The sequence below is a fragment of the Puma concolor genome, chromosome D1, assembly GCF_028749965.1.
Source record: "Puma concolor isolate L17-30 chromosome D1, mPumCon1.1.hap2, whole genome shotgun sequence".
In the NCBI taxonomy this organism is placed as follows: Eukaryota; Metazoa; Chordata; class Mammalia; order Carnivora; family Felidae; genus Puma; species Puma concolor.
This window is the reverse complement of record NC_141676.1, coordinates 98,328,874-98,353,162: the sequence shown is the minus strand read 5'-3', so window position 1 is coordinate 98,353,162 and position 24,289 is coordinate 98,328,874. Positions and strand designations below refer to the sequence as shown.

Here is a 24,289-nt window from a genome sequence, read left to right as displayed (position 1 = left end):
GAGAGGGAGGATAAGAGGAAGGATGTCATTTCTGGGCTGGGTCAGGTTCCTTAGAGGCAGAGTCTGACATGGGGATTCTTAAGAAAGTGAGGTAAACACCAGGGGGAGAGAGCTCAGCAAGGCTGAGGTGGAGACCAGCTTCACCCCATGCCACCAGGAGCTCTGGCACATGACCTGCATACAGGGCTGGCCCCCTGTGTTGGGTTGTCATTGGAGTGGGGTCCTAATCTCCTGGGCTTCCATTGGCCAAGACCAGCTGTGAATTATCATTAGTCCACAGTCACAGTGGCTGAGGGGGAGGGCCCCGGGCAGGACCCAGAAAGCACCACCACGCTTGCAGCAAAGGAAATGGCATGGTGGAATGATACAACCTGGTCCACTTGGGAAGCGTTGCGTTTTGCTGGAATGGGGGAAGTGAGTGGATTGGGTCTGAGAGACGTGGGAGCAGCTCCTGGAGAGCCCTCTGTGACATGTTGAGCGTATTCGACATTTTACTCAAGCCACGGAAAGGGCTTGAAGTGTTGGATTGATGGCTTTTGACGGCATTAAAAAATGGTGGAGTGTGGCAGTAATGAGTGAATGGAGGAAAGGGGCAATACCAGAGCCGGGGGACCAGTAAGGGGAGTATTCAGTAGTCAAGGTGAAGGTGGTGAGGGTCTGAACCAAAGCAGTAGCAATGGGAATGGGGGAGTGTCAGATAGGGGAGAGATTAAGGTCAGAATCTGGTCAGAGAGCCATCTTAGAACACTCCCAGAGGAATGGCCACCTGCGTCTCTCAAGAAGAAGACCAGCTCTCCTCTCGGCCCCGACAGCAGTCTCTATTTTTCATCACGCACCCAGCCAGCCAAGGGCTACAGGATTCAGCTCATCTGAATCCAGAAAGGGGCAGCGCAAAGGCAGTGCAGTGTATGTTAAGGGATTTCCTTTTGCGAATTAAAAATATAAGGGAGGAAACACATGTCAAGGGCCCTCTCAGCATGAGGCATTGCGCGGGGCACCTGGCAGGTAACGAGGGGAAGATGGATATAAAGATCAATAAAGTGTGGTTCCTGCCCTCAAGTTGCTCATGATCTTGTAGGCGAGACAGGAACGTAGACAACTAACCAGACTATAAGGCCGACTGTGATGTGTACTGCCTCAACAGCAGCATACGTGTGCTTGATCTTGGCCAAAGGTGAAGAAGAATACGAATATAAATAACCTTCTGGTTGCCCAGATGAGAGAGTGATTAATTCTCGCCACAGGCTCAGACAGCCTTGCTTTATAGAACAGGCGACATCTGAGCAGGGTCTGGGAAGAGAGAGGGAGGCTGACGGGTGAAGAATGGCATCCTAGGTAGAGAGACCAGCAAAGTCAAGTCATTCTTCAGGGGGAAAAAAAAAATCTCAAAGGGATGAATAAACTGGGGCTTACCTAAAACAAATTCACAGCAGAGCTGGAAATAGAGACACTGGCGTTCTAGATTTTGGTGTTTTCGTCTAAACTTTAATTGAATTCTTATTACCCTCTCATTACCTTGAGAAAACAGTTTGGACTCCTGGGGGAAATAATGCTATGTAAACAGAAGGCACCGAAATAAATAGGTGTATTAGTGTACAAAGGATAGTCATTTAAGTCTGTTCAAATCCTAATAATAATAGTTGACTGATACAAACGACACTGCACGCCAAGATTGCATTCACCCGGCTCAGACCCCCCTCTGGGGCTGCCGCTCTAAAGACTGATTGTTAGGAGAGGTGGGTGTTCCCGGGGCCGACTGTATTTCTCCACTGCGACCCTCTCTCTCCTGTAGGTCAACAATGAACGCTTATATCTGCCCCTGAAGCTGGGACAAGGGAAAATAAATATCTTTTCCTTTGGCTTCCACGTGGTGGTGGAAACCGAGTTTGGCCTGAAGGTGGTATACGACTGGAAGACCTTCCTGTCCGTCACGGTCCCCCGGAGCATGCAGAACGCCACGTACGGCCTGTGCGGCCGCTATAACAGCAACCCCGACGACGATCTGGAGATGCCCATGGGTCTGCTTGCTTCCAGTGTCAACGAGTTTGGGCAGAGCTGGGTGAAGCGGGACACTTTCTGCCAGGTTGGCTGTGGGGACCGCTGCCCTTCGTGTGCCAAAGTGGAAGCGTTCTCCAAGGTGCAACAGCTCTGCGGCCTGATCCCCAACCAGAACGCCGGCTTCACCAAGTGCCACAGCAAAGTCAACCCCACCTTCTTCTATAAGAACTGCCTGTTTGACTCCTGCATCGATGGCGGCGCGGTACAGACGGCCTGCAGCTGGCTGCAGAACTACGCCAGCACCTGCCAGACGCAGGGGATCGCCGTGACCGGCTGGAGGAATTACACGTCCTGCTGTGAGTCCTTCCCTCTCCCTCTCCCCTTGTGTCTCGGTGGCATGTGGGCAGGCCAGGATCCCAGCCCCCGTAGAAATCCACTGAGGCATCTAAGGATAGGCACGTGGAACTGAGTTTGACATCTGAAACGAGATATGTAGCCTCCCAGAGCCTCCATTTCCTTATCCATAAAATGGGGATAATACCACCTACTTCATGCGTGGCTCTGAGGTTGGAATAAGATCACGTACGTGTCGCACAGAGCACCATGTATGGCCTTTGGGCTCAGCGAGGGCACAGTAAAATTTTAAGAGAGGACTGATGGGGGAAGAGTTAGTAGGTTAGTTAGTTTGTCCTAGAACCTCATAGGCCCCTCCCTGTGCTGGTAATTTACATGCTTTCTCTGTGCCATTCGGTTTGGCTCATATATGTCACCTATCAGTCTTTGTGTTCATGAAACAGCAGAAGGTTAAAAGCGCGAGAAAAAGAATTAGAGCCCCTTGCTCTTTCCTCAAGGGTTGGTGTGACCTTGGAGCAAGTTGCTTTTCCTCCCCGGTTCTTAGTGTCCCCCTGATAATGCTGTGATAACGCCTGCTGCCTACACCCTTTATGCTACAGAAATATCCAGAGGATCAAATTAGGTAGTTGTAAGCATAACACACTTCATGCATGCCAAGTGGTGGTGGTGTTATACTAATGGCTTGCTCTGAGCCAAGCCCAGTGCTAAACACTTTATCAACATTATCTCGTTTATTCTCCTCAATAACCCAATTAGTCAGGGAGAAACAGAGACTCAGAGGAGTTAAATAACTTGCCTAAGGTCATATGGTCTGCGTGGCAAAGTCAGGATTCGACCTTCTAACACCAAAGCTCTTGCTCTCAACTCATATCCACGAGGCTGGTGTGCTATGTCCCGGAATAATTTGCCCGCGTTTAGCACATCATAATAGGAAAAGATTGGGAGGAGAAACCGCTAGTGGTTTGGCCAGTCTGCCTTGGTTCATTTTCCCATCTCTATCTCATTAGCTATAGCAAATTTCTTTTAGGCCTGACCGTATGAAAAGGCTACAAATGGATACTGAACACTCAGCTCTCTAAATAAGTGATCCAGTGGGGGTCCCAGAGAATAAACCCCCTTTCCATCCTGAAAAAGGGGAGAGTTGGATGAAAACCCAGAAGCAGTGCTGTAGTGTGATGCTCACACGGCTAGTTTATATCCCCCAGGATTGGATGTTGAACTTGGGGGAAGGAAGGGAGGAAGTAGGGAGAGGGAGGGAAAAGATGCCAGTACCATTTCATCCAGGCTCAGTCCCTGAGAGAGAGATTGTGGGGAGGATGTCAGCAGGAGTGACTGTCCAGGCTAATTGGCCTCTGGTGACTTCAGTGAAATAAATGCGCCTATAAAAAAGTCAGGGTCTGGATAAGTCCCCAGAGCTGCCCTGGATTCATTGGGGTCAGCATGGGGGAGCTCGAGAGCTTGCCCTCACCTAAATCAGAAAATCAGGCTTTGGCCTCAGGGGCCTAGAAATGGTGTAGGATCAGGAAACTCCTTTGGGAAAGAGACTGCCTGCTTCCTCTTGAGACCTGCTATAGGGAGTTTCCCCTTTTCCTGTGGCCATGCCATGGTGACCGTACCACTCACTAGGGTGGCTGGGACGGGCGTCCAGGGCATAGTATTTGCCACAAAGCATTGCTTCTGGCTGCAGTATGCAGGGAAATCATAGGCAAGAACTGTTTTTGGAGGAGGCTAATGTCAGGGACTCTCACCTTAAATTACGGGTCTCGATTTCCTCCATGGGAAGGAAAAGGAATTGAGTTAGTAAGCCCTTTCCTTATCCATGAGGAAGAAAGTACCCTCCCCCCGCCCCCCACCTGTGACCCCCATGTCTATCAAGCTTGAACCCATAGGGCTAAAAATGTGCAGGATGTAGGATGGGGAAATGGTTTTGAAAAGGTAGACTCTTTAGGATATAAAGACCATTTCTTCTTGTTCTTCTCCCTCTCCACCAGCAACCCTTTCCTCTCCCCTCCTCAAAGTTCTGCATAGACTTTGATTGCCTCCTTCATATATAGTAATGGGGAGCTCTATCCAAGGCACTCAGAGCAGAGTCTGTCCTGCTTCACCCCTGTCCTTGGGCCCCATCCCTGCCCAGACCAGTTGCCTGCCAGCAGGGCTTAGGCTGGATACATTATGGCCAACCCTCATTAAGAGGGTTTGACTTTCCCCTACCTTGGCACTTCAGGACAGGGGCAAAGATCCGAAAGACAGCTTCTGTTAAGATGGATGGTGGTAGCGACTAGGGAAAAGAAATGCTAAAATAAGAGAAAAAAATTATGCTTTAAAGGAGGTATGTGGGTGGGGATGGGGGGCGGGCACAGTTGGAGGCAGCTGAGTTTTCCATTTTGAATTTCAGAAGCAGAGAAAAGCTGCAGGAGACAGAGTCTTAACTCAGCCATTCAATCTGAGATTGGTGAACACAGAAAGCCTGTCGTGAATAGGGTTGTTAGTAACCATATCTGACTTGATGTTAACCTCTGAGCAGTGAGGGCAGGGTTCACAGTCCCCTGTCCCCCACCCCCAAGAATTAATCCAATTCAACACTCGCATGTTGGGATATGAGAACTCGTGTTTTCGGGAGAAAAAGGGTTAAACCGGAATTGCCTGTTAAACTCACCCCTTGTTGGTGACAAGGTAGAATGCTGTTGTTTTTCAATGGTTTTGGCTATCCCTATCAATGGGATAATTTATTACTCAATTACCACATCTGTAAATGAAGTGGAAAACTTCACGCAAGTTGAACAAATAGGTTTAGAGGGGGGAGAGGGAGGTCAGTTGTCTTAATTACTAACCCCTCCTTAACATTCACTCAGCTGAGTCCATCATTCCTTCAGCCCCTTAATGGGAGACTTAAATTAGCTGTGTAGTTGGTGAGTCTACAGTAAGCAGGAGGAGAAGAAAATTATATGCATAACAGTGACTTGGCTCTGACTGGGTGCCAGGCACTATTCTAGGTGCCATATGAGTCCTCACTCATCTTCTCCTCCCAGCAACCCTGTAAAGCAGGTGCTATTAATAGTCCCATTTTCTGGAGGAGGAAAGTGAAGCTCAGAGAAACGCAGGAACTTTCCCAAGGAAAGTGGCTGCAGGCAGTGGTCTTTCCTCTGGGCAGTGCCGCCCCTCCAACCCTGGGCAGACCAGGGGCCCCAGGGACTGGAGCCCCCCCTGGTGCTGCAGCAGGTGTACAGGAGGACCTCTGTACAGGATCAGGTCTGCGGGGGCCGCTGAGAATTAAGTGTGATGATGTCTTGTGATCCGTATGCCACCCCCTGCTTGACACCTGGTGAACGCTCAGTCAAGCTGAGTGTCATTTTCATTTTCCCTTTTATTCAGAGTCCTGGGTCCAAAGTCTGGTAATGAAGGGTTCTCTCCCACATTTTTCTGCAGATCCAATAAATTCTTGTTGAATAAATTCTCCTACAACTGTCCCCACTGTTAATAGCAGAAGCTGTCACCGATGTACCAGGCACTGAACTAGGAGCTTTGTAAATTACGGCTCGTTTTATCTTAACAACTAGTTGATGAGGGAAATGCTATCTGCATTTTTACAGAGGAGGAAACAGAGGTTTAGACAGCATAGGTAACCTGCCCAGGTGACCCTGCTAGTTAGTGCCAGAACCGGGGCTCAAACCAGTCAGTCCAATCCCCCCACCCTTGTCCACTATATTCTACTACATTGCTTTTACGGGGGATCCACATATCCTGCCCACCTGGGACACAAAGGCTAAATAAATCAGTGCCCTGCCCACAACAAGAGTCACGTTCACGACCACAGTAGAAATCCAGGGGCAGAGACATCATCCCCCACAGCTCTCGGTACGTCGTTTGGGTGGAGACGATCCACATGAGGAACTTTTAAAGGTTGCTTTCAAGAATCAAATGTTTTATTAACCACCTACCCTGATCTCAGCACTGTTTTGGACCTCATGGAAGACTCAGAAGGACAAAATAGTTCAGAGTCTAGTCGGGAAAATAGGATCAGCATCCTTGGAACCACAGTAGGCTAAATCAGTAGTGGATCTTCTCGGATATTAAAATGTATTGTAGAGCTTCGGTAACAAAACCAAGTTAACACTGGCACATGAACAGCCAGATCAACCAGTGGGAAGATGAGAAAATCCGGAAATAGGCCCAAACTCTAAAGAGAAATTAGCATTCAGCAAAACTGGCATTTCAAATTACTGGGCAGGGGGGTGGGGGGTGGTATTTATTCTTCAATAGACAGGAAAAGGACAAAGGACAAAATAGAAGAGGGGAAATAGCGAAAGCCTCCTTTCACTCCTCACTCCAAAATAAGATCCAGACAGAACCAAGATCAGACATAAAAACGTAAGTTATAAACGTACTCGGAGAAGACAAAGGCGTTCTCGTTGTTGCTTTTGTTAGTCTTGCAGTAGAGAGGGCCTTCCTCAGCAAAACACTCAAAGCCATAAGAAAACCCTGGTAGATTTGACAACTTTAACATTTTATTTTATTTTTTTTTTAATTTTTTTTTTCAACGTTTATTTATTTTTTGGGGGACAGAGAGAGACAGAGCATGAACGGGGAAGGGGCAGAGAGAGAGGGAGACACAGAATCGGAAACAGGCTCCAGGCTCTGAGCCATCAGCCCAGAGCCTGACGCGGGGCTCGAACTCACGGACCGTGAGATCGTGATCTGGCTGAAGTCGGACGCTTAACCGACTGCGCCACCCAGGCGCCCCAACTTTAACATTTTAAATTTCTCCATGGCAAGAGCATAATCAAATACAGGTCCAAAAAGAAAAAAAGAGAAAGAAGAAGAAGAAGCAATTTAAAAGACAAATGGTAAACATTTTGGAACACATGACAGACAAAAGTCTATTTTTAATTTTTTTTTTTCAGATTTTATTTTTGATTGTGTTCATTGCCTCAGACTTTAAGGGCATTACGTACGTAGGCATAGTGATCTCAGGATATGTTACAACCTCTTGTCTCCCTCTTGGTTTTTAGTTATTTATTTCATTTTCATTTCACTTATTTTTTAAAATTTACATCCAAATTAGTTAGCATATAGTGCAACAGTGATTTCAGGAGTAGATTCCTTACTGCCCTTAACCCATTTAGCCCATCCCCCCTCCCACAACCCCTCCCATAACCCTCAGTTTGTTCTCCATATTTATGAGCCTCTTCTGTTTTGTCCCCCTCCCTGTTTTTATATTATTTTTTTCCCTTCCCTTATGTTCATCTGTTTTGTCTCTTAAAGTCCTAATATGAGTGAAGTCATAGGATTTTTGTCTTTCTCCGACTGACTAATTTCACTTCGCATAATACCCTCCAGTTCCATCCACGTAGTTGCAAATGGCAAGATTTCATTCTTTTGGATTGCCGAGTAATACTCCATTGTGTATATATCCCACATCTTCTTTATCCATTCATCCATCGATGGACATTTGGGCTCTTTCCATACTTTGGCTATTGTCAATAGTGCTGCTATTAACATGGGGGTGCACGTGTCCCTTTGAAACAGCACACCTGTATCCCGTGAAGAAATGCCTAGCAGTGCAATTGCTGGGTCATAGGGTAGTTCAATTTTTAGTTTTTTGAGGAACCTCACACTGTTTTCCAGAGTGGCTGCACCAGCTTGCATGCCCATATTTTTAATTTTTAAAAAGTTTTTACAATTTAATAAGAAAAAAAGTTCAACAACACAAAATGTGCAGAAGACACGAAAAGGCAGTTCACAGAAGAAAACATACGAATGGATTATAAGCAAATGTAAAGGTAATCAGCCTCATAAAGAATGCAAACTAAGTAAGGGCATAGTCATTTTTTTTCAAGTTTTTTACTGCTGTAGAATACACAGAACATAAAATTTACTATGCTAACCATTTTTAAGCATACAGTTCAATGGCATTAAGTACTCACATTGTTGTATTCACATTACTGTGAAACCACCACCACCATCCCTCTCCAGAACTCTTTTTATCTTGCAAAACTGAACCTTTATACCCATGAAACACTAACTCTCCAGTTCCCCACCCACCCCAGCCCCTGGCAACCAACTGTTCTGTTTTCTGTCACTATGAACTTGAAGACCTTGGATAGCTCCTGTAAGTGGAATCATACGGCATCTGCCTTCTTGTGGGTGGCTTCTTTCCCTTAGCATAATGTCCTCAGGATTCATTCATGTTGTGGTATACTGCAGAGTTTCCTTCCTTTTCAAGGGTGAATAATATTCCATTGCATGCATACTCCACATTTTGCTTATCCATTAATCCAACCAGGGACTCTGGGATTACTTGCATGTTTTAGCTATTGTGAAAAATGCCGCTGTGAACATACGTGTATAAAGAGCTCTTGGAGAACCTTCTTTCAAAATTTGTGAGCATGTGTCTAGAAGTGGCATTGCTGGGTCATATGATAATTCTATTTTTAATTTGGTGAAGAACTGCCATATTGCTTCCCACGGCAGCTGTACCATTTTACATTCCTGCCAAATTGCACGTGTTATCTTTTCGCATCTTTGCCAACAATGGGTTTTCTGGGGTTTTTAAAATAGTAGTCATCCCTAATGGGTGTGAGATGGTAGGTATACCTTTCACTATAGTTTTAGTATTTATTTCCCTGGTGATTAGTGATGTTGAGCGTATATTGGCTATTCATATGTCATCCTCTTTGGAAAAATGTCTATTCAAGCCCTTCGTCCATTTTTGAATTGGGTTTTTGTTGTTGTTGTGTTGAGCTTTAAGAGTTCTCCATATATTCCTGTCAGTAATTCCATTTATACATGGGATGGAAATATGTATATATCATATTTATATATGACATTTAACCTTTGGTATTTCCAAGGATCAGAAGGCTTGGTGCTAAACAATCAGTGAGGTTGTGAGAAAATAAACCCCCTCACATAGCCTCGGTAGCAGGGCAAATCGGCACAGGCTCTTTAGAGGGCAATTCGAATGCATCTATCAAAAATTTAAATGTAAATACCCTTTGACCCAGTAATTCTGCTTCCAGGAATTTACTGTACAGATTCATTTACTCAGGAGGTCAAAGATAAATGTCCAAGGATGTTCACTGCAGCATCATCATAAATGGAAAATACACACCATGTAGCAGGGCAAAACCAATAATTCAAGGGTAATGGAAGGAAAGTCGCCATGAAAAAGCAATGAGCAGGAAAATATGGATACTATGCTCCCGTTCGTGTGAAGACAGTGGAGATGGAATACACGCATGCACGTGCATGCACACACACACACACGCACACACGTGTGTTTGTACATGCTTAGAAGATTTCTGGAAGATTCAGCTACAATTTGTTACCAGAGGTTGCTTTTCTGTTGCACTTTTACATGCATGGCTTGCATTGTCTACCACATGTAGGTACTATCTTTTAAATTTAATGTGTTTATTTTTTTTATTTTTAAAAAAATTTTTTAAGATTTATTTTTGAGAGATAGAGACAGAGCATGAGCGGGGGAGGGGCAGAGAGAGAGAAGGAGACACAGAATCTGAAGCAGGCTGCAGGCTCCGAGGCATCAGCACAGAGCCTGACGCGGGGCTCGAACCCACGAGCTGTGAGATCAAGACCTGAGCCGAAGTCAGACACTTAACCAACTGAGCCACCCAGGCGCCCCTAAATTTAATGTTTTTAAAACCACAGTAGATAGTGGTTTTGGACACATGAAGTATACATCTGTTAAAATCCATAGAACCATGCACCAAAAAGTCTATTTTTACCATTTGATAATTTAAAATTGTTTTTTGTTTTTGTTTTTGTTTTTTTTGAGAGAGAGGGAGAGAGAAGGGCAGAGAGAGAAAGAAAGAATCTTAAGCAGACTCCATGCTCAGCATGGAGCCCAGCGTGGGCCTCAATCCCACAATCCTGGGATCATGACGTGGGCCGAAATCAAGAGTTGGATGCTCAACCGACTGAGCCACCCAGGTGCCCCTTTACCGTTAGACAATTTAAAAAACAAAATATGCCCTAAAGATATACTGTATATGGTATAGAAAAGTTCTGACATAATAGTCCTTGTGCTTTTCATATGCATTGACTAAAATAATAGCCTCTACAAAACTTTTAAGCGAACCTATCTTGATTGATCGGCTAACATCGAACACGTACGTGCCCAGCACTGTTCCAGGCACACAGACCCACATAATTCCTCCCACCCAGCCATGAAGTAGGTGCTGTAAGTACCTGCATTTTACAGGTAAGGAGCTGGGGCCCAGAGAGGCTATGTGACTGGCTCCCGTCTCCTACGGCTGGCTCTGGAGTCCCACTGGTCCCCAGGACCCTGACTGTCTTCCATAAGAGCAGCCACATGCATTTGAAAACGGTAGAACATAGTTGACACAGCCACGCATGTGCACACACTTGCCTCCTCAGAAATCCGGGGGGGTCCAGGGAGGGCCGCCGTTTACGCACTCCAGGCTTAGAAAAGATTCTGTGGAAGTTCTGGGGTGGAGGTGGGTTGCTATTGGCTTTACCGGTAAGAGGGGGCTCCACGGAGGGCTGGAAGAGTGGGGGGTTTGGGTAGGCCAAGAGGATGAGGAGGGCACGAATACGGGAGCCCAACAGGAGCGAGGTCTAAAAGCGGGCTTGAGTGCCAGGTGCCCCGGGAGGCCAGCAGGGGTGCCTGACTGAAGTCGAGGTGCACGATGGGAGGCGGGGTTAAGGTGGCAGGGTTACAGCGGCCCTCAAGGAGCCAGGCCGAGCAGGGGACAAAGATGTGAGGAAACCCCAGTAACCTCACCTGCCCTGCGGTCCATGACGGAAGGAAGCCGCGAGGACTCAGAGGGAGGCTTTCCAGAAGCAGAGGGGGTTGACGGCGAGGAAAGGGTGGCAGGGCTCCCTCCGGGCCAGGCCTCCGCCTCCCTGAGGGCCTAACCGGCGACCGGAAGGAAACTCTGAGTGCCGTCCCCGTGGGCGTGCGAGGCCTGACGCGCGTCTTCCGTTCCAGCCGTCACCTGCCCCCCCAACAGCCATTACGAGAGCTGCGTGAGCGTCTGCCAGCCGCGCTGCGCCGCCATCCGCCTCAAGAGCGACTGCAACCACTACTGCGTGGAGGGCTGCCAGTGCGACGCCGGCTACGTCCTCAACGGCAAGAGCTGCATCCTGCCCCACAGCTGCGGCTGCTACGCGGACGGCAAGTACTACGAGGTAGGCGGCCCCGCCCTGCGCGGGCCTGGGCCTCCGGGCCCGCTGTCGGACTGCCCTCCGACGCCCGGTTGCCCGGCGTCCCCACTTCATTATGAGGAGGGGGAGGCGGGGCAGGGCAGAGAGGTCAAGGAGGGGTCAGGCGAGGCTCTTGCTCGCTGAGAACCTGATGAGGAAACGCCCATCTGGGCCTCACCCCGCTTCCGGCCTCCGGCCTTGGCATCGGCAAGGCCTCCCGCGCTGCTCACCCACGTCCTTCGCTAGCCTGGGCGTCTCTCTCCCCACCTTGCCTGTCGTTAGGCTCTTCTGATTGCCTCTCCTGTAAATCTCGGTTTGAGAGCTTCTGACGCGGCTATGGTTTGGAAATATGGTGGCTATGAATCTGACATTTGTAGCTGTCTTGGCTAAGGACATTTTTAACTGGAAAATATGGCGCTCGAGGCCAAGAGGAACGGCCTTCCTTCTCCGGGCTCTTGAAGCTCCATGAAAGCGCCTGAAGGCTACCATCTCCTCGTGTGCCATTCGTCACTCGGTGCCATCTCCAGAGAGTTCTGTCTGGACTGCTTAATGCTGTGCCCCCCACATGCTGCCCTCTGCGCCCCTCTCCGTGGGGGCTTCCGCATAGAGCCGATGAAGATGCCCTCTGTAGAGGCCGCTCAGTAAAACATTATACGATAGATCACTGAATCGCTTTCTTTTTGTGCTTTCCAATCCTTCTTTATGTGCCACGATACAAAGCTAGAAAAGGCCCTTCCTGGGGAAAGTATTTGGTCTGTGGTTCCGCCTCAAGCCCAGTCTCTTTAAACGACATGAACATCTTGTATTGGTGAGTTGACAGGGAACAAGTGCAAGTATGCAGTATCTGCTATTTGGAGATCATTGTTATGGAGGTGCTGCTGGGGATGAGAAAGCATGTTCCCTGCCTTACAGATCTTACAGGTCTTTTAAGGAGAGAAAAACATGCACTTTAAAAAAAACAGAGGCGCTTGGGTGGCTCAGTTATTTAAGCATCTGACTTGATTTCAGGTCAGGTCATGAAGGGTCGTGGGATCAAGCCCTTCGTCAGGCTCCACACTGAGCGTGGAACCTGCTTAAGATTCTCTCTCCCCCCTCTGCCGCTCTCCCCCACATGCTCTGTCTCTCTCTCTTTCTAAGAATAAAATACATTTTTTTAGGGGCACCTGGGTGGCTCAGTCGGTTAAGCATCTGACTTCAGCTCAGGTCACGATCTCATAATCCATGAGTCGGAGCCCGCTTCGGATTCTGTGTCTCCCTCTCTCTCTGACCCTCCCCCGCTCGCGCTCTGTCTCTCAAAAATGAATAAACATTAAAAAAATAATTAAAAAAGAAAAAGAACACGAGAACAGTTACAGAATAACTATCAACAAGTGAAAAATAATACCCTACAGAACTAATCAATTTTAAATGAAAAAGAATCGCAGCATTAGAAAAAAATCTAATTGAAATGTCTGGACTGGAAATAAATTAGGCAAAAAACAAAGTCTCCCTTTTTGTAAAAATGCATTGGCTTGTTCGAGAACAACCAAGCTGATTTTATTTTGAGGGTCAATAAAAGAGAATGAATGCAGAAGTTACTTCGGTTCCGCGTTGGGTGGGAGGTCTGCTTCACTGTTCTAGACGGAAGACAGAAGTGGAGTAGAGGATTAGAACGAATCCAAGAAGACTTCTCGGGGGAGGTGGGTTTAGAAACACCAATTATTTGAGAGGAAAAGGCAGAACACATGAGACAAAAGTAGCAGAACATTCATTTTCCTGACAGTCTCAGAGGAGAGATAACCAGGCTCAAAGGTGAAAAAGCACCCTTACAGTCTCTGCTCCCGGATCCAGAGACTTACTGAAATGTTTCCATCCACCAGGGGCATCAGGTGCTCCTCAGCAGGGATCCCGGGGGTCTGTGGCACTATGGAACGGGACCTGGGTTTGAGCCTCGCCGAGCCACCCCTGAGAAACTGCGTCATTTCCCTGGGCGTCAGGAGCCCTATCTATGAAACGTGGCTAATAACACCAGCTCACTAGCTTGTTGTATAAACCATCTACACCACACGCCTCGCCTAGTGTTTGGCACCTAGTAGTTCAGTAATTGGTAGCTGCTATTGTTTTTTTGTTTTTATTCCCTCGAGTAGCATTTTGTAAATAAAAAAATCCAGGCGTGTTAATGAAATGATGCATATAAAAGCCCTTGGAACTCTCAGGAAAGGCAGGTACGGCTCTCAGCAGCTATTAGTACCATAAACATTATTATCTGATTTTCATCAGACAGTCAGTGGGTTTTGACAACTGCTTATATCTGGGAAGCAGCAAACTCACCGAACAAATAACCCACATCTACTTGCCACAATTCAGACAAGCTCGGGGGCTTGTTTATACAACAGATTTCTTTGGAAATAAAGGGATAACACATCTAGCCATTAGCATGTAGAGTAATCACCCAGCTGTCATTGCCAGGTCTAATTAAGGTAAAGAAAGCCACGGGGGGCCCAGTGACTTCACTGTGAAGCTAGTTTCGTGATCAAGTTCTCCTGGGGGATGAGTTATTTACCCTTTATCATATCCGCAGATGCCAGGTTATTTTTCTCTTTCCACCCATGGAATGTCTGACTTCTTATCAGAGAGAGGCCAGACCATCCACTCAATTATTCTGCAAATCTGATAAGAGGAATGAAGCCAATTTGCAAGGCTGCTGGCACCCAGAATATTTTACAGGTCTGGGAGGAGGAAAGAGTTGGTTCCGGGAACGACTTCACTTTGAGAATGAAAGGTCCGGCAATGGCATCTTGAAGTGCGCTGCACTGAGGAAGCTTGTCCTGCAAGATCTTGTTCTCCGTTGGCCTTTGAATCTGAGTCATATCTGCATGGGACAGCCGGGATTTTGATAAGTCTATAGATAAAGCGGAAAGCGGTGACCAGACGGGAGCAGAGGCCTTCTTGTGCCATTAAAACAGCGTTTCCGGATAGCACTGTTCTGTTCTGGTAAATTGAATCAGTGCTTCCATCTGGATGACACAGTCTGCTTGTTGAGACTACGCCCCACCTGGACAATCATGACCAAATTTCCAACCGAACTCCTTGGAGTTCTCAATCTAGAACAAGTGCATGTTCAAGAGCACAGGCTCCGAGTGGAATTGTGTCTACAGATTATTGCTTGTTTGGGGAAAAATAGGAAAGAATAGCCACCACCACTGAGGATGTACTTTGTTAGAGGTATTTTCTGTAACTATATAATTTCTCACCTTCTCAAAAGAGAATGAGTGACTCTTTTCCAGGAATAACAGCGGCTACTATTTATTAACAGTGCCTACTCTATGCCAGGAAACGTGCTTTACACGTCTTATTTAATTTAATCTTCACGGCTGCCCCGCAAGACTTTATTATCTCCAATTTAAAGCCGAGCAAAGGGACCCTCTGGGAGGTTGGTAATGCTTGCTCCTCAGGGTGGCCCCTGTAGGGTGGCAGGGCTGGGGTGGAAACCAGAAACCTCTGTTCTCTACATCTCTCACTTCGGGGGCACGTAGGAATGGAGGTAGCTGCAAACAGAAGTAATTTAGAAGTAGGTAGGTATCGGGAAAAAGTTTGGAGTGGTGACTTCAGCGAAATATTGAAATGATTCATCCTAGGAATTGGTTATAACTTTCTTTTAACCTATTTAAGATATGAAAAGCCGGTTTTATCATTCTTGAGCAAATTTTTAAATTTCATCCTCAAAGTGGAGCCGGTACTTGCCGGGATAATTTTCTACCAAACATCCTTCCTCTTCACCTACTTGCTTTAACAGCTGCACACTCCCAGGTTGGCTGTGATTAACAACACTACAGTCCAGCCGTAAAGATTCCCGAGTTCTTGATCGAAACCAATAAAGACCCGATCGCATATTGTCTGGCATCTGAGTTCCGTGGAACTGATGTCGTGTTTGCACGGCAACAGCCCGCCGCCTGCTCCCTCCTGGGAATGCCAGCCCCGTTAGAGGTAGGCTAGCCCCGCCCGGAAAAAGGGTCCGGACGGAGAGGCCTTGGGGTCCCCAGCCCTGCCCACGGCCGGGATTAATGCCCGCGGCTCCTCTCTTCCAGCCCAAGCAGCTGTTCTGGAACAGCGACTGCACGCGGCGCTGCCGCTGCTTCCGGCGCAACCTGATCCAGTGCGACCCGCGCCAGTGCAAGTCGGACGAGGAGTGCGCACTGCGCAACGGCGTGCGCGGCTGCTTCAGCACCAAGACGTCTTACTGCCTGGCGGCCGGAGGCGGCGTCTTCCGCACCTTCGACGGCGCCTTCCTGCGCTTCCCCGCCAACTGCGCCTTCGTGCTCTCCACCATCTGCCAGAAGCTGCCCGACATCTCCTTCCAGCTCATCATCAACTTCGACAAGTGGTCGGCGCCCAACCTCACCATCATCTCGCCCGTCTACTTCTACATCAACGAAGAGCAGATTCTCATCAACGACCGGAACACTGTCAAGGTGACGAGCCTGACGTTGATTCTTGAGAAACGTGCCCCGGAACAAGGCCGTGGCTAAGGGACCTGCCGGTTTTCCCAGATAACCGAGTTTGGGGATGATGGGTTGTTGCCCCCTAGGTGCCAAACACAGATGGCCAGATTTTAAGGAATGAAAGTAGAAAGATTCTGCAGGCATTAAGAACGGGCCTGGTGTAGCCCTTTGCTCGCCATTCCGAGGGCCTCGCAGAAAATGTACAAGGTCTCAGGGCAGTAATGACAGCATGGGTGCTAATAGAGGCTCAGGTGATAAAATGGTAGATAAGTCTGCTCTTACTCTGGATTAATTTCCCAAAAAAGCATCTCGTTTGTTTTCAAGAGCCTTTAAAAGTGTTCTTGGCTCTGATCAACTGTACCAAGACAAGCTCTTTCAACTCTGCTATCCTTTCTTTTTTTTTTTTTTTTTTTTTTAATTTTTTTTTTTAACATTTATTTATTTTTGACACAGAGAGAGATAGAGCATGAATGGGGGAGGGGCAGAGAGAGAGGGAGACACAGAATCGGAAGCAGGCTCCGAGCCATCAGCCCAGAGCCTGACGCGGGGCTCGAACCCACGGACCGCGAGATCGTGACCTGAGCCGAAGTCGGACGCTCAACCGACTGAGCCACCCAGGCACCCCTGCTATCCTTTCTATAAGACTGGAGAAGGCGAGCATTTTCCTGTAAAAATACCTGTCGCACTAGAAAGCTGATGGAGCATCCCCCTCTATCAGCGGGCTCCATGATGACAAAGCAAAGTGAAAGAAAACGGGAGGCTGGGTGTGGTGGGTTTCTCTTAGCCTGGCTGGCTGGTTTCGAGTGAATCTTAGGCTTGCATATAAACAAAGCACCCACCCCCATAACTGATACGGCTCCTGGGCTTGGATTCCTCCTGCCCCTTCCGTTTCAGAAATAATCTACTCTGATGAACGATTGACCGCGACCCCCAGTCTCTCAGCTAAACCAGGCTGGTTACCAGCAGGCGGACCTGAAAGACGGAACCAGTCCCCAGTGCTGTGATTCCAGCTAGAGAGGGGCAGGTGGAAAGCCAGGACGTGCACATTAACATTTTTCAGAATCGAGTGTTGTTGTATGTGTGCTGCTTTCTGCCGTTGGCTCTGGTAATCGTGCATTGAGTGTATCTTTAGTTGAAGAGTCATCAAATAGCTTGGTGTCCAGCATTAGGCAAAAGACGGGCGGTATTTTGCGAGCTTAAAAGGAAGAGTCCGGATTTTAATAGTGGGTTTTAACTTCAGTGAAAGCTGCTACTGTTTTTGACACTCCAATTCCTCTTGCAAATTGGCCCACGTAGACACAACTGCATTGCTCCGGAATACGGGAGCTAGAAAGTAAAAGTGACCACCTGAGAGAGCAAAGCTGACATTATTGCTGAATAAAATACTCCAAGCTGGCCAGAATAGTAAAGAATCATATTTTTGAAACTTTTTTTTTTTTTTTTTAAGAAACGAAAGGTACTAATAACCTGGGGGAAAAAAACTCGATTGATTTTGTAAGTACAGGAAAAGCATATTATGTTCTATCCTAAGGGCTAAGAAAAGAAACTGTTAGAAAGTAGGAAAATGATGAATGCAGAAAATATCTTGCCTCTAGGACCTTTGGGGAGGGAGGGGGACCTCCAGTCTGGACATTATACACAAGAAAATAATAAACATGGCAGTGATCCCCAAATTCATTTTTAACCATTTTAGACACCCCTTAGCACAGGATTGGGATTTCATTTCAGTAATTGGTTTATGCTGGGGAAAGTTTTATACAAAATCCAGCCATTTGTAGAGAACTATACCCTTCTAATGTTTTTTCATCTTTCTGCCTCTGTATTTTGCTTCTTTGGGGGGAACTGTGGACAGTAAGATAAGCAAATGCACTTACACTCCAGGGCAGTGGTCAGCAAACTACAGAATTCGACCAAATCCACTTGCTGCCTATTGTTGTTTTTTTAAATAAAGCGTTACTGGAACATAGCCTCATTCATTTAATTATATATCATCTGTGGCTGTTTTCATGCCGTGAGGGCAGAGTTGAGAAGCAGTAGAAATCATATAGCCCACAAAGCCTAAAACATTTGCAGTGGCCCTTTATAGCAACAGTTTGCCAACCCCTGCTGTAAAGGTAATTTCTTTCTTTTTCCCCCCAATAGGTGAATGGCACACAAGTGAATGTTCCATTTGTAACTGGACTGGCAACCAAAATCTACAGCAGCGAGGGGTTCCTGGTGATTGACACCAGCCCCGACATCCAGATCTACTACAATGGTTTCAATGTCATAAAAATCAGCATCAGCGACAGGCTGCAGAACAAAGTATGTGGCCTCTGTGGCAACTTCAACGGGGACTTAACCGACGATTATGTGACCTTGAGGGGGAAGCCAGTGGTGAGCAGCGTGGTGCTGGCCCAGAGCTGGAAAACCAATGGCATGCAGAAGAGGTGAGAGTTCTAGTTGCTGGGCTCAGTGGCCCAAATCCTCCCGCACCCGTGACAGGTACTGATGAGGAGTGCACTTTCCATAGCATCACCACTCCCCTCCTACAAAGGGTTGAGCCCCAGGTCTTTGGAGTTTCCAGAAGACAAATAGGTACATCAGAGGCCTCGGTCATTTCTTGAACAGCAGAGGAAGGAATTGGGCTTGGATGATCTGATTCTGAATCGGCATGGCATCCAGCCCCTGGCCAAAGAGAAGAGAGTGCCCAGGATTAGAACACTGAGGCCTTGGCCAGCGCCCACCTGCTGGGAATTGGGCCAGGAGAAGGGCCACCTACCCCTTGCTCCCCAGGGCGTGGCCTAATTGTGGACCTGTGATTCTCACCGGAAGGCTGGGTTGAGGTAGTGCAGGTAGAGGTCGGTGGAGATCAGGAAAGCCTTTTTAAAAACAGAAGTCGCCAAGGTTATTATGAGACGCCTCTCTTGCCAGCTGAGACAGAATGAACTAAACAAGCTATTCCAAAGGTGCATAATTCAGGTCACCTCTGAGCTGCTGCGTCATGTTAATACATTGCTGGATCTATAGATATGCTTCTTTTTCATGGTATTTCTTTCCTTGTATAATGGCTCAATGTCTTATACTTCAACCTACCGAACATCAGCTAAATACCAAGATGGGGAAATGATGCAGATGTAAACTCGATACTACCTCATAAATAAGACTATCCTGAATTATGGGACCGGGAGCTGGAAGAAAACCTCGGGGATACCTAGTCCAATCTCTTCCTTTTCTAGGCGAAATGGAAGCTAGAGCAGAATAAGTTATGTGAGGGGCCCTGTAAGTGGCGAAGTCCAGAATCTCCTCCTGAGGAACTATGATTCTGTTTGAGTTCTTCCCTCCCTCCTCCCCTTCCTTCCTTTTCTTCCTTCCTCCCTCCCTCCCTCCCTTCCTTCCTTCCTCTTCTTCCTTTATAAACTATTTCAGCTGGATACCAATTTTCTTGTGAAGGTTTGCTTTTGGTCTCTGCTAGCTATACTGGAAGTGGTCTCCGAGGCTTCTAGACAACTGTTCTACCAACTGTCATTATTATTATTGATTACTAATAATAGTAACTCTCATTCTTATTATAGTTATAAGTGGTTATTTTATCAATGCCTGTTCACAGTTACTGTATCAGTTGTATCAAAGGTTAACAGTTATGTGAATATCTGCCTTTCGACTGACACTCTGGCTCACCCACCCACTATTTTAGTTTACTCTCACTTCTGCCAGTGATACCAACAGGAGAAACTACTGGGGCACCCGGGTGGCTCAGTCGGTGAAGCATCCGACTTCGGTTCAGATCATTCTCTCGCGGTCCGTGAGTTCGAGCCTCACGTCGGGCTCTGTGCTGACAGCTCAGAGCCTGGAATCTGCTTCAGATTCTGTGTCTCCCTCTCTCTCTGCCCTTCTCCCATTCGTAATCTGTTTCTCTCTCTCTCTCTCTCTCTCAAAAAAAAAAAAAAAAAAACCAAAACAGTAGAAACTGCTGTGTCGTTTTCTGGGCTGGAGACACTGAGACCAGTCCTACCTGACTTATGTGAGATTACATAGCCAATTAGCATTGGAATCCGTGCGCTTGCCTCACTTCTGGGTTAGCAGAAGAGGTAACAGATGGGGTCTTCCCTTCCACCGGGGATCTCGGGCGGTGGTTTTGGCATCACGTTATCTGACCAGACTTGTCGCCCCCAGCTGTAATGAGCTGCAGTTCTCGCAGTATGCGGCCATGTGTGACAACGTGCACATCCAGATGATGCAGGGCGACGGCTACTGCCTGAAGCTCACAGACATGAAGGGCTTCTTCCAGCCGTGCTACGGGCTCCTCGACCCTCTCCCCTTCTACGAGTCCTGCTACCTGGACGGCTGCTACAACCACAAGAAGTTCCAGCTGTGTGGCTCCCTGGCCGCCTACGGGGAGTCCTGTCGCTCCTTCGGGATCCTCAGCACTGAGTGGATTGAGAAGGAGAATTGCTGTAAGAGAATTATTTTATTCCTGCGGATTCTTTTCCGAGTTAAAAGCACAGCTTTGCTGGCTGACACCGCCGGCCCCACCTTTAGCCACAGGCCTGCCCCCAGGGTCGAGGAGTGGAGAGCTACTGCAGAGAATGTATGGGGGGCATTTCGGGGAGCCTCACCCGCCTGCGGTTCCTGTCCAGCTCTGGAATTTGGGACACCGGCTTGGGCAGATGAGGTTCTCTGGGTTGGAGGAGCACCAGTTTAGTGACTTATGAGGTACAGGGACACAGTATGGCATCTTGATTGATGTCAGACCTCAAATTCAGCTCTTCCCCGGCTCCTTTACCATGGGTCAGAGCCTAGCTCAGAAAGGGAAGGCTTGTGGCAAGCGGTGAGCTGAGTTGGGATCGAGCTGACTGTGCCTGGCTTGAAAGGAAGCTGCGGTTGGATTTATAAAAGGATTGGACATATATTAAATTAGGTGATAAAAAAAGATCTATGAAATTGTTTTAATGTTTATTTTTGAGAGGGAGTATATGCAGGAGGGGAAGAGAGAGAGAAGGAGACAGAGGATCCCAAGCCCTATGTGGGGCTCGAATCCACGAGCCATGAGATCATGACCTAAAACCGAAGTCGGACACTTCACCGACTGAGCCACCCGGGTGCCCCAAAATGAAGATTCTATAGATTCTTGTGTTTTTTCTGTAGTAAGAAAACTATTTTGAGATTTACGCCCATTATACTGTTTGTCCATCTTCTTACTATGTGAATCAAATAGATGGAGCAAATCTGCATATAAATACCTATAAATGTGCCATATACGTGTATGTGTCCATATACATAAATGGTCACCTGTCCCATTAATGCAGGACGATATTGTGGCCAACAGGATGTGTGCATGTTCCTTGACACACGCCATTAACCCGGTACCACCGTGAAAACGGGCACATTGCGAGACTGCGCGCATTTCAGTAAATTTGCAGACGACACCCAACCAGTGTAGGGATGCGCTTAATTCAGAACCTAAGCACAATGAGGTAGATTCAAATATGGATCCAGTGACTTGAGAAACTCTTAACAGGCAAACTACTAGTCTCTGTTGGAAACCAACATAAGTTGTTTTTGATGACTTTAATATCTTGCCCTGTTGTGTTAATAAGCAACACTTTAAATGAAATGAACTGTTTTAAAACTTTAAAAACTTCCCTCTGTGTAAGGGCGTGTCTTATTTGCCAGCTGGTGTAAGGGCCACCGTATTTGTAGGCTATCACCTCCACACTTTCCATTATTCTCTGGGGTTGTTTTCAGGTTGTGTTAATCACCCATAACATTTGTTGACCGGCTGCTGTGGGCTTAGCCCTGTCTAGGTCCACGCACTCACACTCGTCACATGAAGGGATCTTTATAAAAGGAAGCCATTAAAAAAGAAATGTATTTACATTATGCTGATGGTTCCCCTTTAGTCATGCTTCTGGGGATTAAGACAGGGCGATACTAAGCCATTAGCAGAGGTGAACGTCAGCTGGGTCAGGGGAGGCATCTGAGACACACGGGGGCTTTGCTTTGTTTTTAAATTCTTGAAGCTAACTTGGCTCACGCTGGGATTGAACAGGTGTTTCTTTAAGTACTCCCCATTCTGTGCCATGACGAATAGGAGGATTTCTATATCTGACAGGGGGAGAGCTTCTTTAAATAAAGAAATGAACGTCCAAAAGAAGATGCTCTCAATTAGTGTTTCTCAAACTGAGGAGTTGACGTTCTTACAGGTGGTCTGTGGACTCCTCTGCTATGGAAATAATTATTTACAATATGATGATGATGGCACTCCACATACGTTTGTTTTTTCCTTACAGTTTTACTGTTGTTGGCAAAATAGTAGAATTAATCTAAGTCATTGCTGGCGAGTTGCATGTAGGTTTCGGTTTGTCTATTTTTATAAAATTAAGTACATAGACATTTATGGGAAAAGGAGAACGTGAATCAGAACAGACCAGGAAGTCCTATCTGAAGGACCTCTCTAGGATTTTACTGGCCCTAAGATTTTCGTTCTTTCTTTTTTTTTTTTAATGTTTATTTATATTTGACAGAGAGAGAGAGCGAGCGAGCATGAGCGGGGGAGGGGCAGAGAGAGAGGGAGACAGAATCCGAAGCAGGCTCCAGGCTCCCAGCCATCGGCACGGAGCCTGACGCAGGGCTCGAACCCACAGACCGCGAGATCATGACCTGAGCCGAAGTCGGACACTCAACCGACTGAGCCACCCAGGCACCCCTAAAATTTTCATACCTGACAGATATTTATTGAACACTCAACTGTGAGGCGTCTGGGTGCGGGGAATATGGAGATAAATGATTGGACCCTACTCTGTATAAGTACAAAGAGACAAATGCGTGTAATGGTAGAACAGTGTGGTGAGAACATTAATCGTGCTGTATCTTGGCAGTTCTCAGTGTCTCTGCCCTCCATTCTCGCCACTTACCTTCCAGTGTGCGGACCTTGGGCAAGTTTCAGCTGTGAAACGAGGGCTGCTCAGGTTGCAGAGCATGTGTGAGGGTTGGAGGAGATAATGCAACCAAAGCGTGAAGCCCAGTGCCGAGCCCAGAGCAGGGGCCCCGCCGCTAGCTGTTGTCATCGTTTTCTGGAAGGTGGCTCTGTCTGTTGATTCCCAGCTGCCCTCTGACCACCACCAATTCCCTGACAATGGCAAGTCCAGAGTATAGCCACATGCTAGCAAGCGTGGGTGTGAAAATCAAGTCGTGCGTGTTTCTGTTTGTTTTCCTTTTTAGCAGGAGTGGTTGAAGATCCCTGTGTGGGGGCAGACTGTCCCAACCGGACCTGTGAGCTGGAAAATGGAGGAGAGCTGTGTGGCTGCATCGAGCCGCCCCCCTATGGAAACAGTGAGTGACACCTGCCCCCTCCCCGTGCGGACAGACCCCCACGGGGGAGGCCTGGTGGCTGCACCGCAGGGCAGCTGGGGTGGAGCCCACGCGTCCCGTGCTAGCTAGAGACCCACATAGCAGAGGTTTCACGAGGAGCATCGATCGAAGCAGGACGAGGAAGCCATCTGACATCTTCAAAGCAGGCTAATGTTCATCTCCTCATAGTGACATCCTTTTCTTCGATAAATGATAACGCCTAGATGTGTACATGAATAGAATCAGCCACTTCCACCTGTGGCCGTGTTCAACATCACAGAGATCCGAATTGATCCTCTAGACTCGCGGGAAAGTAGCGTAGTTTGGCGAAAACATGTGAGCCTCAGAGCGAGAGCGCCAGGGGCCCTAAAGGCAGATTAATTGGTTCTGAAGACACAAGGGCAGTCTCTGATGCCGACAGTACATAACCAGGACCCCAGGCCCTGCTCCGAGCCGCAGCCCCCCGGAAGGTAGGAAAGGCCTTGTCCCCGCCGGGCGCACCTGTGAGGTCGGCCTGAAGGGGGGCTGCGTTGCACCCCCGCCTCCCCGCCCCGGCCCGAACCGGGTCATTTGGGAGGCACGCGCTGACCGTAACATCGTCATTGACTGGAAGACTCCCTCGGAGGGTGCCGTTCAAGGGCTTTACCCGAGCAGATCAAACGTGTCCCTGTGTTTCTATAGTGCTCATTAGCCCATGTTTATGTACTCAGAGAAAATGTCAGTTGGTGCATTATCGTGTCAGAAGGCAAGAGCTCCTGACACTCGCCTGGGAACCCGCGGGGGGCCTCGGGGTGGGCTGCCCAGGGCTGCTCCCACCTGGGGGTGCGCCCGTTAGCCGGGCTCCACAGTGAGTTCCCCTGGGAAGGTAGCTCCCACCAGAGTGGGGCGGAGCCCTGGGTCTGGGTAGAAAAGACAAAACACAATCTGTTAGCGTTTCCATC

The 24,289-nt window shown here is 47.8% G+C and overlaps 1 protein-coding gene across 1 annotated transcript in view; it reads left to right on the top strand.

The window, feature by feature from the left end:
• Nucleotides 1–24,289, top strand: part of TECTA (tectorin alpha) — a 68,011-nt gene that overhangs the window by 33,728 nt on the left and 9,994 nt on the right. Inside the window, exons 10-15 of the mRNA XM_086678843.1 lie at nucleotides 1,793–2,354; nucleotides 11,321–11,520; nucleotides 15,603–15,986; nucleotides 18,159–18,445; nucleotides 20,172–20,452; nucleotides 23,220–23,330. Of these exons, the coding sequence (XP_086534969.1) occupies nucleotides 1,793–2,354; nucleotides 11,321–11,520; nucleotides 15,603–15,986; nucleotides 18,159–18,445; nucleotides 20,172–20,452; nucleotides 23,220–23,330 (1,825 nt within the window). The remainder of the gene's footprint in view (nucleotides 1–1,792; nucleotides 2,355–11,320; nucleotides 11,521–15,602; nucleotides 15,987–18,158; nucleotides 18,446–20,171; nucleotides 20,453–23,219; nucleotides 23,331–24,289) is intronic.